The sequence below is a fragment of the Oncorhynchus keta genome, chromosome 10 (assembly GCF_023373465.1).
Source record: "Oncorhynchus keta strain PuntledgeMale-10-30-2019 chromosome 10, Oket_V2, whole genome shotgun sequence".
Classification (NCBI taxonomy): Eukaryota; Metazoa; Chordata; class Actinopteri; order Salmoniformes; family Salmonidae; genus Oncorhynchus; species Oncorhynchus keta.
The window spans coordinates 43,201,276-43,218,062 of record NC_068430.1 but is presented as its reverse complement, the minus strand read 5'-3'; the positions used below and the strand labels follow the sequence as shown (position 1 = coordinate 43,218,062).

The window sequence follows — 16,787 nt, the reverse complement described above, 5'->3', positions numbered from 1 at the left end:
CAGTGACAGATCCTGTGTGTTATTTAAGCAATAAGGCCCAAGAAGTTGTGGTATATGGCCAATGTAGCACAGCTAAGGGCTGTTCTTGTGCACAATGCAACGCGGAGTTGCTATTTGCTTTATTGCTATTATTATCTGATTACCGACATAATTCGAGCAGTAAAAATAAATGTTTTGTCATACCCGTGGTACGCCACGGCTGTCAGCCAATCAGCATTCAGGGCTGAAACCACCCAGTTTATAATTTCGATTTTACATTTGAGTAATTTACCAGATGCTCTTATCCAGAGCGACTTACAGGGGCAATTAGGGTTGAGTGCATTGCTCAAGGGCACAGCAACAGATGTTAGACCTAGTCTGCTCGGGGATTTGAACCAGCAACCTCTCGGTTACTGGCCCGACCGCTAGGCGACCTGCCGCCTTCAGCCTCTTTCCTGAGCCTGAACATAAATGATTATTAAAATATTTGCATGACTGATGATGGGGAAACGACCTGGTATTCATTATTAAAGCTGGAATCTGCAGTTGCTACACCCATTTTTGGACGTATGAATTATTGATACGTAGCCATTGATTCTTGAAGTACAGGCTATAACTTCAACTGTCACCTTCACCAGAACCCAAAATACAAGTTGGTATTACTCATGTTTGAAACAATGTAAACAATGTAAATGTAAACAAACATCGTATCGCCTCAAAACATGGTTTAAACTAGAATGTTGATATCATGGATGGTCAGTCCTTGCACCCATAGCTCTGTTTATGCATTTGAGAATGATTACATTTCTTCAGGCCCATCGTTTAGCATTTTACCAAAACAGAGGCGCCGTGGCCACTTTGTTATCGTTTCAACTGCGGATTCTAGCATTAAGGATATCGGGTTATGTGGTGGTGTGGTGTGGTGTCGTGGGCTGTGTTTTGTTGCGTTAATTCTCTATGTTTACTGACCTGTGCAGCACAGCGATCTCATTCTCGATGTTGTTCTCCTTTCCCTGCAGAGCCTTCTTGGGGATACACTTGATGGCCACCAGCCTCTGGGTCCCCTTCTCCTCCGCTAGCACCACCTCCGAGAACGCCCCCCTGGAGCACAGTAAACACACGTATTCCCCAAAAAAAACATGACACACACTCACAGTTCCACTTACTAACTGCAAAGACCAATCCAAATACTGTACATTAAATATGTGTTAAATATGCGTTGCTGAAGGTATGTCACCAATGAAAAAGTGAGGCAGTTAGTGTTGGTCCCTAGAACCCAAGTCAATAAGGCCTGCTTGTCTCAAAGGTGGGTTACTAAAACGATAGTGACATTTTAATAAGAGGAAAGGGTCTGGTCCCAAATCAATAGGTAGAGTTCTTGGGAAATAAGGCGTGTGGATCACTTTGCACCAAGAGTGTTCGCATGTGAGCTGCATGACTCATGGTGGGGCGAGTGTGGCTACAGAACGAGCTTCCCTTCCTCCTCAGGGCAGGTGAGGGTATCCCTCATAGATCCCCATGGCCTAACCAGGCACAACCTGTCCAACACGTTCCCCATTGCCAGCCACTATTACCATTCACATACTGTCCACCGTCTCTCCCACAAACGTAGGCTCTCTCCACCCAGGGAGGGCCTCCCCGTGGCTGCTATAACCAGGCACATCGTGTCTGTCCCTAACCCCATGCCAGTAGCACCTCTCTACCCATGGACGGTGCCCCCACGGCCACCCTCTAATAAGGCAGATCCTGTTTCTCTCATCCTATCCCTCCCAGTAGCAGAACAGGTTCTCTCCACCCAGGGAGGGTTTCCCCATGGAGGACTAGCTACTATAACCAGGAACATCACATGCACTCCAGGCTCTCCACAGCTGTGTGTGTCATGGCAGCCAGGTCCTGTGGGGTTCAGGGCAGAGGAGAGATAAACAAAAACACAAGTGTTTGCTCACTCATCATCACTAGCCAGCCACATCCCCCATCCCAACCCCAACCCTGCCTGACCCACAAAAAATAACAATTGAAACAGCACTCCATCTATATATATATAATAAAAAAATCTACAAGCCAGTCTCTCTCGCTGCTATTTGGGATAGCGCTGTGTTTTTGTTTGCCCCCACTACCACCTACCTGTCAGTCTCAAAGTTCACATGGCAAACGGTTTTAGAGGCACTACAGCAATGTCACCATTGTGAATTATTCAATAGGCCACCCACGCACACAGCCATGTGCACGCGCATCAGAAACAGATGACGATGAAGACATGTACACTCACGTTACCAGCTATTATACAACCCCGCAAAAAAAAATCTCTCTTTTCAGAATCAAGCACACCAACAGTGTTTTACTGGAGGACATCTTTGAGAGCACATCCCACTTGCAGCTGTGATCTCTCTCTCTCCCTCTCCTCTCCTCTCCTCTCCTCTCCTTCCCTCTCCTTCCCTCTCCTTCCCTCTCCCTCCCTCCCTCCCTCCCTCCTTCCCTCTCCTTCCCTCTCCTCTCCCTCTCTCCCTCTCCTCTCTCTCCTCCTCTCTCCTCCTCCCCCGTTAAACAACACTCACACACACACAACTTGATGCCATTATTTATTATTATTCAATTATTTCAATTTTATAGAAAGAATATTTCCTTATAGAAGGAATGCAACAAAAAAAAGAAAAACCCAGTAAACCCACATAACAGTGTGGTTGGTATCGAGCTAAAACATGCACTGATGGGCACGCACATTCACAGAGAACTGGGGCGTTATGGTCATTCTATCACTTGTTCTGGTCAGTTCCATCCCTCCCTGCTACAGGGCATGAGGGTGAGTGGAGGGTCAGTTACGGTGCAGAGGTTCTGAGAAAATCGACATAAAGGCCCCTCTATCCCATTTGGTGAGCCTGACAACCTCATTTGGCCGGCAGCACATCTCTTCATCTCTTAATTGTAAATAGCTCTGGATTAGGGTCCCCTAAATTACTAAAATGTCAATGTTAATTGAAAGCATGTAAACTTTACAGTTCTCAGCCTCTGTCACGAACAACCCTGCACTGCTGTCGGGTACATTGGCGCACCACTTTCACTCACAGGCCATCACTGAGCTGAGCATTACACCAACCACACAAACAACACACGGGCACGCACAGGCACACACACTTACATAACTTAAACTAAAAGTGTGTTACATAACTTAAATGTAATATATTCTAATCCTATGCATTCTGTCAATTCCCATATCTTGTTTGCTCCCCCCTTGCATTCATTTTGAAAGTCGCTGTAAGTCCTTGACTCCCCGTGATGAGACTTCCTGCCACCCATGGCCCTCAGTCTTGTGCTCAATGAGCCAGTGGGGCAGAAAGGGTTGCATGGTTAGGCTGATTCCAAAAATAGGGGATCAAATCTCACGCATTCACTGCACTTCCCCTTCCACATAATTGTCTTCGAATTTAGCCTGCAAGCAACAAAATCAAATAAAGTTGCACTTCTCATCGACCTGGAAAAGGAGACAAGCCATTGCTTTATTTGTGCTGTTCGACCCGGAAAAAAAACTCTATATTCGCACTGTACCTATAAAGTCTGCCCTGGCCTGTTTTACAGTAAATGTTAACTGATATTTTATCACTAGGACACAAGGACACAAAGCCCTCTCGTAGTCTGTCAGTAAAATCCTAATGGCCTGTGCCTGGCAACCCCTAAAGGCCACTGAGCTGAGGGCCTGAGGCCCATGAAAGGGACAATCAAGGAGGAGTGTATGGCTCACTCCCTCCCTCAACCCAGAGAGCTAAACATAGTGTAACTAACTATCACACACACAGAGGAGGTCCATTTCAACCGAGGACAGGATTAGAAGCAGATGTGCATCTTTACTTAGCTGGTGAATTGCACGCACGCACGCACACACACACACACACACACACACACACACACACACACACACACACACACACACACACACACACACACACACACACACACACACACACACACACACACACACACACACACACATTCAAAGGTTTGGGGTCTCTTAGAAATGTCCTTGTTTTTTAAAGAAAAACACATTGTTGGTCCATTAAAATAACATGAAATTGATCTGAAATACAGTGTAGACATGGTTAATGTTGTAAATTACTATTGTAGCTGGAAACGGCAATTTTTTTTATGGAATATCTACATAGTCATACAGAGGCCCATAATCAGCAACCATCACTCCTGTGTTCCAATGGCACGTTGTGTTAGCTAATCCAAGTTTATAATTTTAAAAGGCTAATTAATGATTAGAAAACCCTTTTGCAATTATGTTAGCACAGCTGAAAACGGTTGTGCTGATTAAGGAAGCAATAAAACTGTCCTTCTTTAGACAAGTTGATTATCTGGAGCATCAGCATTTGTGTGTTCGATTACAGGCTCAAAATGGCCAGAAACAAATACTTTCTTCTGAAACTTGTTAGTCTATTCTTGTTCTGAGAAATGAAAGCTATTCCATGCGAGAAATTGGCAAGAAACTGAAGATCTCGTACAACGCTGTGTACTACTCCCTTCACAGAATAGTGCAAACTGGCTCAAACCAGAGTAGAAAGAGGAGTGGGAGGCCCCGGTGCACAACTGAACAAGAGGACAAGTACATTAGAGTGTCTAGTTTGAGAAACAGACGCAGTCCTCAAATGGCAGCTTCATTAAATAGTACCCGAAAAAAACCAGTCTCAACGTCAACAGTGAAGAGGCGACTACGGGATGCTGGCTTTCTAGGCAGAGTTGCAAAGAAAAAGCCATATCTCAGACTGGCCAATAAAAATAAAAGATTAAGATGGGCAGAAGAACACAGACACTGGACAGAGGAACTCTGCCTAGAAGGCCAGCATCCCGGAGTCGCCTCTTCAACTGTTTGCCATGAGTGGAAATAAATATTATTAAGTTTGCCGCAGATTCACCACTGGTGGCAAACATTTGCAAACTTCTGGTAACATTGTTTTGCACACTATTTATGTCACGATCGTCGTAAGAAGCGGACCAAAGCACATCGTGGTGTGAATGCATCATTTAATAGATGACGAAAAACACAAAGTAAACTGTACAAAAACAATAAACGACCGTGAAGCTATCATAAGAACTGTGCTGACACAAGCAACTAACATAGACAATCACCTACAAACAAACAGTGAAACCCAGGCAACCTAAGTATGATTCTCAAATCAGAGACAACTAATGACACCTGCTTCTGATTGAGAACCATACTAGGCCGAAACATAGAAATCCCAAAATCATAGGAAAACAAACATAGACTGCCCACCCCAACTCACGCCCTGACCATACTAAATAACAGCAAAACAAAGGAAATAAAAGGTCAGAGCGTGACAATTTAATTTTCAACAAATTTGCCACAAACTTGCAGCAATACATTATTTTTTGTATGGGGATATTATATCTATACTTTGACTCCAAGTATCGATAAATGTTCATTTTTGCTAGAGTTGGCTAACGCTAGTCGACTATACTTGCGCCAAAACTTTTTTCCATCCTATAGCCTGTTCTCCATCTACTTTTTAAATAGTGAGCCATGTTTCCAGTACTTTTATTGCCATGACTGATAAAACATTTTCTCATGCTCTCATCTCTCTGCAGCAGACTTACAGTATAGAGACATACAGTATAGAGAGCAATATGTTTGGAACATCAAATTGCAATAAAATCACAATATTGAATCGCAATACATATAAAATCGTGAGAATAGCAATACATACTGTATCGGCACTTAAGTATCACGACATTGTATTTGTGACTGGCAATTCCCAGGTCTAAAACGGAAGCTTAGCAGCTATCTGAAAAACAATACATACTGGCATTTAAATCATTTATAGAATAACACGACTACTACAGATGATTGCTTAGAACACTTCCAGTATGCCACAATATTGATATTATCCTTAGCAATGGTGACACCAACACCATCTCAGATATGTGGGTTGAGAGATTCATTTCCCAAAATGGAGAATGGATTAAATTTGCCATAGATAAATAGGCAGGCCAGCGATGGTTCAGCTCGTGTAATGTGTCTCTAGTGCAGTGATCTGAGTGCACACAAGAATATGAGTGGTGAGTGAGAATGAGAGGCAGAGAGGAAAGGAGGCTGTGTTTAACCTAGGTTGACATGCAGGGGGAGAGAGGGGGGGGAGGAACGGAGCGTGACAGACCGCGCGCAGGCACACAATGCACGCACAGAGTCTGTAGAAACATCACTCGCCTTTTAGCTCTGAGCTTGTAAGCTTTCCATCATTAGCATGGGAATAAATCTCAGCCATGAGAGAACTATCGCAACCATCACCCAACCGAGCCCAAATATTTGGTGCACAAACATATGGATTGAATACACATGCAGTACACACTGTCCATACACTGGCTTGTAGTCAATGTTTGCCATTAGCTATTGATGTAAACCTGAGTCCCTGTGGTCTCTCATATTACCAAAACATTGTAGTGGCCAGTGCCAATATGTGTAATGATACCAGTGTGCTTTTAGAATCCACATCCAAATAGACATGTACTGTATGTGGTGATGTCTTCTCTACTGTATAATAGCTTCATTAACTTATCAAATCAAACAAGTGTTGTGAGCCAAATGCAAATTCATATATACCCAAATCTTACTGCCTGAGGCAAGGATACGCAAATTCTTGGTACCGTTTCAAAGGAAAGACACTTTGAAGTTTGTGGAATTGTGAAAGAGGAGAATATAAAACAATAGATCTGGTAAAAGATAATACAAAGAAAAAACAACCGTTCTTTTGGGGTTAAATACAGAGACTTCAGAAAGTATTCATACCCCTTGACTTGTTCAACATTTTGTTATGTTACAGCCTGAATTGTGTCACTGGCCTACAGACAATACTCAATAATGTCAAAGTGGAAATGTGTTTTTTAAAATGTTCAAAATGTTCAAAAATGTTCAAATTAATAAATTAAAAGAGCATTCATCCTCTTTGTTATGGCAAGCCTAAATAAGTTCAGGAGTAAACATTTGCTGAACAAGTCACATAATAAGTTGCATGGGACTCACTCTGTGTGCAATAATAGTGCTTAACATGATTGTTTTATGACTACCTCATCTCTGTACCCTACACATTCAAAAATCTATAAGGTCCCTCAGTCGACCAGTACATTTTAAACACAAATTCAACCACAAAGACCAGGGAGGTTTTCCAATGCCTCACAAAGAAGAGCACCTATAAATAAAAAGAAGCAGACATTGAATATCCCTTTAAGGATGGTGATGTTATTAATTACACTTTGGATGGTGTATCAATACACCCAGTCATTACAAACATACAGGTGTCCTTCCGAACTCAGTTGCCGGATAGGAAGGAACCGCTCAGGAATTTCACCATGAGGCCAGTGGTAACTTTAAAACAGTTACAGAGTTAAATGACTGTGATAGGAGAACACTGAGGATGGATCAACAACATTGTAGTTACTCTACAATGCTAACCTACAGTGCCTTCGGAAAGTGTTCCGACCCCTTGAATTTTTCTACATTTTGTTACATTTAGCCTCATTCTAAAATGGATTTAAACATATTTTTAAAATCCTCAGCAATCTACACACACTACCCCATAATGACTAAGCGAAAACAGGTTTTTAGAAATCTTTGCAAATGTATAAAAATTCAAAACCAGAAATATCTTATTTACATAAGTATTCAGACCCCAAAATATATAAACCTGTTTACTTTGTCATTATGGGGTATTGTGTGTAGATGAGGAAAAAAACTATTTAATACATTTTAGAATAAGGCTGTAACTTAACAAAATTTTGAAACAGTCAAGAGGTCTGAATACTTTCCGAAGGCACTGTAAATGACAGAGTAAAAAGAAGCAAGCCTGTACAGAATTGTAAAAAATCCAAAACATGCATCCTGTTTGCAATAAGGCACTAAATTAAATTGCTAAATATTTGGCAAAGAAATTACCTTTACGTCGTGAATACAAAGTTTAACCTTTGGGGACAAATCCAACACAAATCTTCAAGCATGGTGGCTGCATCATGTTAAGGGTACGCTTGTCATCGGTAAGGACTAGGGAGTTTTTGGGGGATAAAAAGAAACGGAATAGAGATAAAATTCTAATCAAATAGCTAAATTATCCATGATATGCCCACCTTAAAACAATTCCATATGTTAGCATCAGGAAATTAAAATGAGCCTTGTGAGCTGGCTGAAAATGAGCACTTATCTTTCTCTCCATGCAGGTGCAGTTGAGTCATTGGATCAGGGCTTGCTATCAAAATGATGTTCTCAAATCAAATCAAATGTATTTATATAGCCCTTCGTACATCAGCTGATATCTCAAAGTGCTGTACAGAAACCCAGCCTAAAACCCCAAACAGCAAGCAATGCAGGTGTAGAAGCACGGTGGCTAGGAAAAACTCCCTAGAAAGGCCAAAACCTAGGAAGAAACCTAGAGAGGAACCAGGCTATGTGGGGTGGCCAGTCCTCTTCTGACTGTGCCGGGTGGAGATTATAACAGAACAGAATGTTCTCTCTCGCTTGTGCAAACACTAGGCCTCGGTCCTATTACTGCAACATTCAAATGTACAAAAATGGATCTAAAATGCAGCCATACACATCAACAACCATTGTTTTATATAGCTTAATAACACAACATGGATATTGGTCTCCACTGGGCTACGACATACAAGTGTCTAGTGCAGGACTCACCAACCTTGTTCCTGGAGAGCTACTGTCCTGTAGGTTTTCACTCCAAACTGATTCTAATAATTATCTGGTTGATAAAATGAACCAGGTTAGTTTCAACTGGGGTTGGAGCGAAAACCTACAGGTGGGTAGCTCTCCGGGAACAGGGTTGGAGACCCCTGTTCGAGTGTATCCTAAGGTTACGAATTAACTCAAAATTGGCACAAGTAACGCAATACCCCGATTGACTTGATGTAGTTACACATTTCAAATATGGACAGTCAAGGGTTGTTTTACTCCCGATCTTGACTAGAAATGACCATACCAGACACTTTTGGATTACATAATAGGAAACTAAACAAATAAGTCAGTAGGCTACACCAACATTAGGTTCCAGTCATACAAAGTGTAGGGTAAATTGCAACAGTAGATTTAAACGAGGAAATACTTTATATTGTACGGAACGCTTGTCAAATAAATCAATCAGCCTTACTCTGTTCAAAAAGGACTTAGTTGTTGCAATGACAATAACAACCAGAGGGCGAACATATCTTGAAAGACTGTGGTTACAAGCATCTTTTATGGAGCAGTAATGAAGTGCCCAATAATGGTTGCAATTGAGATCAGCTGTGTGGGTGAATTTAGCGTGAATTTATGGTTCAACGAGACATCAACGGGCGATAATAAGGATACTTGCTGCCTTTTGAGGAAGATTTTCGATGCAGGGTGTCAAAATTGGTGTGTCCCAATCCCATGTAGGAGGCTATCCCATAACACCTTGCGGCGCACCGGAATTGTTTTTTGAATTAATGTTCAACAATTGAATTGTGAATTCAAATGTTGAGTAACTGGTGTTTAAGAGTTAGTTGCTAAGCTAGCTAGCTAACACGTTGGCCACGACTGCCGGCGATCTCATCCTGTTGATATCGGCTGTTTTCGAGATGAACACCCTAAACTAACTAGTCGTAGATTCAGCAATGTCTCAATTGTGAAGAACCGGACAGTTTTTTAAATTTATTTTTAATCCTGAATTGGTGAACTTGCTAGACAGCAAATTGTTTTCAGGTACTAAAGTGGGCACCTGATCGCGTTTCACTCCATTGCATTGGCTTGGCAGGAGAAAACAGTCCTGCCCAATAGCCAGCCAAGTTACTTGTACATCCTGTTGATGAGTCTGTTTTTCTACCTAGCTGCAGTGTTACCCAGCTAACTTTCTCTTGCCACTTTCCCTTCCCTTATTGTGTTGCACCATTGGGGTTAGTGTTACAATTTGAGGCAATTTTTCTACTCTTACTGTAAACTTGACAAAGCCTAAAAATATGCAAAACTGTTAACAAATGATTGAAGAGTAATAAAGGTAGTTGTGGCTTAAGCAACTTGAACCAGCATCGAAATTTGAGCAGTGAGGGTCATTTCTTTTCCCCCCGTCTCAGCTTGTACAAGGTTGAAGGACATCCCACCTTGACACCCTGCACATGTAAATAACTTGTTGTGATCCTCCCAGCCACCACTGTCATCACCATATCCAAGAATATTATTCAGGAGTGTGCAACATCGCAATGTTGAATAGATTCACCCATATTGTTTATCCAGATTTGTCAGGACATTGTAATGTATGAAGCTCATTCTCAAATACAGATGTGATTTCTGTCCCAGGGGATTGCACTGTTTGCAAGTCTTCAATTTAGACCACAATGTGCTTAACTATGTGGTGGTGAAGTGCTGGAACAAGAACCTGTAAAGTACAGTCCTGCATATAAAAAAACCTGTGGCTGTCATTACACAATTTGCTCTCGTGCACTGAACAAGCTTGTGAATGTTGGAAGTCAATCTCCTTGATGTCACTCACTTAGGAATGATTAATTTTGTACAATGGACTGTTTTAAAGACTCATGCACAGATACAGTAAAAACAAATGTTAACATTTATACAAAATTACAATTGTTTCTGGTTTTGAGGCCTGGGCATCTGGTGATCTGTCTAATCCCCTGCAAGGAGAGAAGGTAGCAATAATATAATGCTGTAATCATTTCAAGTTGGATATGCATTTACAGCTCATTCGGAAAGTATTCAGACCCTTTTTCCACAGTTGGGCTCCTGAGTGGTGCAGTGGTCTAAGGCACTGCATCTCAATGCGAGAGGTGTCACTACAGACCCTGGTTCAAGTCCAGGCTGTATCACAACTGGCTGTGATTGGGAGTCGCACAGGGCGGCGCACAACTGGCCCAGTGTCGATAGGGTTTGGCCGGTGTAGGTCGTCATTGTAAATAAGAATTTGTTCTTAACTGACTTGCCTTTTTAAATTAAAAGAAGTCAAATGTGTTAAAGTTACAACCTGATTCTAAAATTGATAAATAGTTTTCCTCAATCTACAGACACTACCCATAATGACAAAGCGAAAACAGGTTTAGACAGTTTTGAAAATGTATAAAAAACAAATAAAAAAATCAGACCTTATTTACGTACTCAATGTATTCAGACCATTTGCTATGAGACTCGAAATTGAGCTCAGGTACATCCTGTTTCCATTGATCATCCTTGAGATGTTTCTACAACTTCATTGGAGTCCACCTGTGGTAAATTCAATTGATTAGACATGATTTGGAAAGGCACACCTGTCTATATAAGGTCCAACCGTTGACCGTATATGTCAGAGCAAAAACTAATCAATGAGGTCGAAGGAATTTTCTGTAGAAATCCGAGACAGGATTGTGTCGAGGCACAGATCCAGATCTAGGGAAGGACACACAAAAAAAGTGCTGCAGCATTGAAGGTCCCCATGAAAACAGTGGGCTCCATCCTTCTTATATGGAACTGGCTGACTGGCCAAACTGAGCAATCGGGGTAGAAGGGCCTTGGTCAGGGAGGTGACCAAGAACCCGATGGTCACTCTGAAGGAGCTCCAGAGTTCCTCTGTGGAGAATCTTCCAGAAGGACAAACCTCTCTGCAGCACTCCACCAATCAGGCCTTTATGGTACCGTGGCCAGTTGGAAGCCACTCCTCAGTAAAAGGCACATGACCGCCCGCTTTGAGCTTGCCAAAAGCCACCTAGAGACTCCCAGATCATGAGAAACAAGATTCTCTGGTCTGATGAAACCAAGATTGAACTCTTTGGCCTGAATGCCAAGCGTCACGTCTGGAGGAAACCTGGCACCATCCCTATGGTGAAGCATGGTAGTGGCAGCATCATGCTGTGGGGATGTTTTTCAGCGACAGGGAAAGGGAGACGAGTAAGGATCAGGCAAAGATGAATGGAGCAAAGTACAGAGAGAGACTTGATAACCTGCTCCAGAGTGTTCAGAACCTGAGACTGAGGCCGAAGGTTCACCTTCCAACCGGACAACAACCAACCACAGCCAAGACGATGCAGGACTGACTTCGGGACAAGTTTCAATATCCTTGAATGGCCTAGCCAGATCCCGGACTTGAACCCGATCGAACATCTCAGGAGTAGAGGTCGACCGATTAATCAGAATGGCTGATTAATTGGGGCCGATTTCAAGTTTTCACAACCATTGGAAATCGGTATTTCTGGACACCGATTTGGCCGATAAAAAAATGATATACTGTGTATATATATATATATCTTTATTTAACTAGGCAAGTCAGTTATTAAGAACACATTCTTATTTTCAATGACGGCCTAGGAACAGTGGGTTAACTGCCTCGTTCAGGGGCAGAACGACAGATTTTTACCTTGTCAGCTTGGGGGGATTCAATCTTGCAACCTTACAGTTAACTAGTCCAACGCTCCAACCACCTGCCTCTCATTGCACTCCACGAGGAGCCTGCCTGTTACGCGAATGCAGTAAGCCAAGGTAACTTATCTTCAAAAACAATCAATCAATCATAATCACTAGTTAACTACACATGGTAGATGATATTACTAGTTTATCTAGCGTGTCCTGCGTTGCATATAATCGATGCGGTGCGTATCGTTGCTCCATTGTGTACCTAACCATAAACATCAATGCCTTTCTTAAAATCAATACACAGAAGTATACATTTTAAAACCTGCATATTTAGCTAAAAGAAATCCAGGTTAGCAGGCAATATTAACCAGGTGAAATTGTGTCACTTCTCATGCGTTCATTGCACGCAGAGTCAGTGTATATGCAACAGTTTGGGCCGCCTAATTTGCCAGAATTTTACGTAATTAGGACATAAAATTGAAGATTGTGCAATGTAACAGTAATATTTAGACTTATGAACGTTAAGACGTTAGATAAAATACGGAACGGTTCCGTATTTCTCTGAAAGAATTAAACGTCTTGTTTTCGAGATGATAGTTTCCGGATTCGACGATATTAATGACCGAAGGCTCGTATTTCTGTATGTTATTATGTTATAACTAAGTCTATGATTTGATAGAGCAGTCTGACTGAGTGGTGGTAGGCACCATTCATTCAAACAGCACTTTTGTGCGTTTTGCCAGCAGATCTTCGCAAGCACAGCCCTGTTTATGACTTCAAGCCTATCAACTCCCGAGATTAGGCTGGTGTAACCGATGTGAAATGGCTAGCTAGTTAGCGGGGTGCGCGCTAATAGTGTTTCAAACGTCACTCGCTCTGAGACTTGGAGTGGTTATTTCCCTTGCTCTGCAAGGGCCGCGGCTTTTGTGGAGCGATGGGTACCGCTGCTTCGAGGGTGGCTGTTGTCGTTTGAGCGGTCCTACCTGGTTCGAGCCCAGGTAGGAGCGAGGAGAGGGACGGAAGCTATACTGTACACTGACAATACTAAAGTGACTATAAGAGCATCCAATAGTCAAAGGTTAATGAAATACAAATGGTATAGAGAGAAATAGTCCTATAATAACTACAACCTAAAACGTCCTGGGAATATTGAAGACTCATGTTAAAAGGATTCACCAGCTTTCATATGAGCAAGGAACTTAAACATTAGCATTCTTACATGGCACATATTGCACTTTTACTTTCTTCTCCAACACTTTGTTTTTACATTATTTAAACCAAATTAAACATGTTTCATTATTTATTTGAGGCCACATTGATTTTATTGATGTATTATATTAAGTTGTGTTCATTCAGTATTGTTGTACTTGTCATTATTATAAATAAATAAAATTGTCTGATTAATCGGTATCGGCTGTTTTTGGTTCTCCAATATTCGGTATCGGCGTTGAAAAATGATAATCGGTCGACCTCTACTCTGGAGACCTGAAAATAGCTGTGCAGCAACACTCCCCATCCAACCTGACAGAGCTTGAGAGGATCTGCAGAGAAGATTGGGAGAAACTCCCCAAATACAGGTGTGCCAAGCTTGTAGTGTCATACCCAAGAAGACTCTATGCTGTAATCGCCGCCAAATGTGCTACAACAAAGTACTGAATAAAGGGTCTGAATACGTATTACATTTACATATTTCAGATTTTGAATACATTTGCAAACATTTCTAAACCTGTTTTTGCTTGGTTATTATGTGGTATTGTATGTAGATTGGGGGGAATCATCCATTTTAGAATAAGGCTATAAAACCTAACAAAATGTGGAAAGTCAAGGGATCTGAATAATTTCTGAAGGCACTGTAGATAATTTTGACAAATCAAATGTTATTGGTCACATACACATGGTTAGCAGATGTTATTGCGAGTGTAGTGAAATGCTTGTTGTGGAATTGTTAGATTTCATGTTAGATATTGCTGCACTGTCGGAACTAGAAGCACAAGCAAGAATATATACAAATATATGGATGAGCAATGACAGAGCGGCATAGGCAAGATGCAATAGATGGTATAAAATACAGTATATACATGAGATAAGTAATGCAAGATATGTAAACATTATTAAAGTGACTAGTGATCCATTTATTAAAGTGGCCAATGATTTCAAGTCTGTATGTAGGCAGCAGCCTCTCTGTGTTAATGATGGCTGTTTAATAGACTGATGGCCTTGAGATGTTTTTCAGTCTCTCGGTCCCAGCTTTGATTCACCAGTACTGACCTCGCCTTTTGGGGTGAACAGGCAGTGGCTCGGGTGATTGTTGTTCTTGATGATCTTTTTGGCTTTCCTGTGACATTGGGTGCTGTAAGTGGCCTGGAGGGCAGGTAGTTTGCCCCCAGTGATGCGTTGTGAATACCGCACCACCCTCTGGAGAGCCTTGCGGTTGTGGGCGGTGCAGTTGCCGTACCAGGTGGTGATACAGCCCAACAGGATGCTCTCAATTGTGTATCTGTAAAAGTTTGAGGATTTTGGGTGACAAGCCAAACTTCTTCAGCCTCCTGAGGTTGAAGAGGCGCTGTTGCGCCTTCTTCACCACACTCTCTGTGTGGGTGGACCATTTCCACCTTCTCCACTGCTGTCCTGTCTGTGGACAGGGGGCTGCTCCCTCTGCTGTTTCCTTAAGTCCATGATCATTTCCTTTTGTTTTGTTGACGTTGAGTGCGAGGTTGTTTTCCCGCCCTCACCTCCTCCCTGTAGCCTGTCTCGTTGTTGTTGGTAGCAAACTTGATGATTTGAGTTGGAGGCGTGCAAGGCCACGCAGTCATGAGTGAACAGGGAGTACAGGAGGGGGCTGAGCATGCACCCTTGTTGGGCCCCAGTGTTGAGGATCAGCGAAGTAGAAATGTTGTTTCCTACCTTCACTACCTGGGGCCGGCCCGTCAGGAAGTCCAGGACCCAATTGTACAGGGTGGGGTTGAGACTAGTGATGCACTGATATTACATTTTTGGCCGATACCAATATCCAATATGTTCCTTGCCAAAAAAAACGATACTGATTTTATTACAATTTGTACAGTTAAATAGTTAACACGCATAGACGCAGCGTTCTAAGGCACTGCATCTCAGTGCAAAAGGTGTCACTACAGTCCCTGGTTCAAATCCAGGCTGTATCACATTTGGCCATGATTGGGAGTCCCATAGGGTGGCGCACAACTTGCCCAGCGTCATCCGGGCTGTCATTGTAAATAACTGACTTGCCTAATTAAAGGTTACACACACACACAATGTCCCCATTACCAGTAAATCATAATCAAAAACCTGCTTCTTTCACTTACTTGCTGTGCTGTTTCGTTGTTCAGTTGTTTCATTCTCAACCAGGATTTCTATGGAACGTTGTTTGGGTCTTTAAAAGATTGTCATATTATTTGACACGTCAAATAGTTTGACAATCTGATTCAGTAGCTACAGTTAGCAAGCTAACTATATAGCTAGGTGTCATCTAAAATAACCTTAATTTATAAGATAGTTACTTGATTAATGGTGGTCGGACCCATCTATGTGAAGCTAGCCACAATAAGGATTAGCCACAATAGTGGACTTTGCGGTTAGCCTTCAAAACAAAAGCATGACATAATTCTACTACTTGTATTCATTTGCATCACTCAATGACACTTATTTTGAAGGCAAACCGCAAATTCCACTCGGGGGCTATTTTGTAAATGACATCGCCGACGTCAAGGATCGGTAGGATAGTCAATTTTACGAGGATATGTTTGGCAGCATGAGTGAAGGATGCTTTGTAGCGAAATAGGAAGCCTATTCTAGATTTAATTTTGGATTGGAAATGCTTAATGTGAGTCTGGAAAGTGAGTTTAGTCTAACCAGACACCTAGGTATTTGGAGTTGTCCACATATTTTAAGTCAGAACTTTCCAGAGTAGTGATGCTAGTCGGGCGGGCCGGTGCGGGCAGCAATCGGTTGAAGAGCATGCATTTAGTTGTACTTGCATTTAAAAGCAGTTGGAGGCCAAGGAAGAAGTGTTGTATAGCATTGACGCTTGTTTGGAGGTTTGTTAAGTGTCCAAAGAAGGGCCAGATGTTTACAGAATGCATAGAGGTGGAACAGAGAATCAACAGCAGCAAAAGCGACATCATTGATATATAGAGAGAAAATACTGGTCCCGAGAATTGAACCCTGTGGCACCCCCATACAGACTGCCAGAGGTTCGGACATCAGGCCTTCCAATTTGACACACTGAACTCTGTCAGAGAAGTTGTTGGTGAACCAGGAAAAGCTGTCATTCGAGAATCCAAGGCTGTTGAGTCTGTCGACAAGAATGCGGTGATTGAGTAGAAAGCCTTGGCCAGGTCGATGAAGGTGGCTGCACAGTACTGTCTTTTATCGATGGTGGTTATGATATCGTTTAGGACCTTGAGCATGGCTGAGTTGCACCCATGACCAGCTC

At 42.2% G+C, this 16,787-nt stretch overlaps 1 protein-coding gene across 1 annotated transcript in view; it reads right to left on the bottom strand.

Annotated features, from left to right (window-relative positions):
* camk1a (calcium/calmodulin-dependent protein kinase Ia) overlaps positions 1–16,787 on the bottom strand; it is a 58,809-nt gene that overhangs the window by 15,935 nt on the left and 26,087 nt on the right. Inside the window, exon 3 of the mRNA XM_052527070.1 lies at positions 949–1,080. Coding sequence (XP_052383030.1) covers positions 949–1,080 — 132 coding nt within the window. The remainder of the gene's footprint in view (positions 1–948; positions 1,081–16,787) is intronic.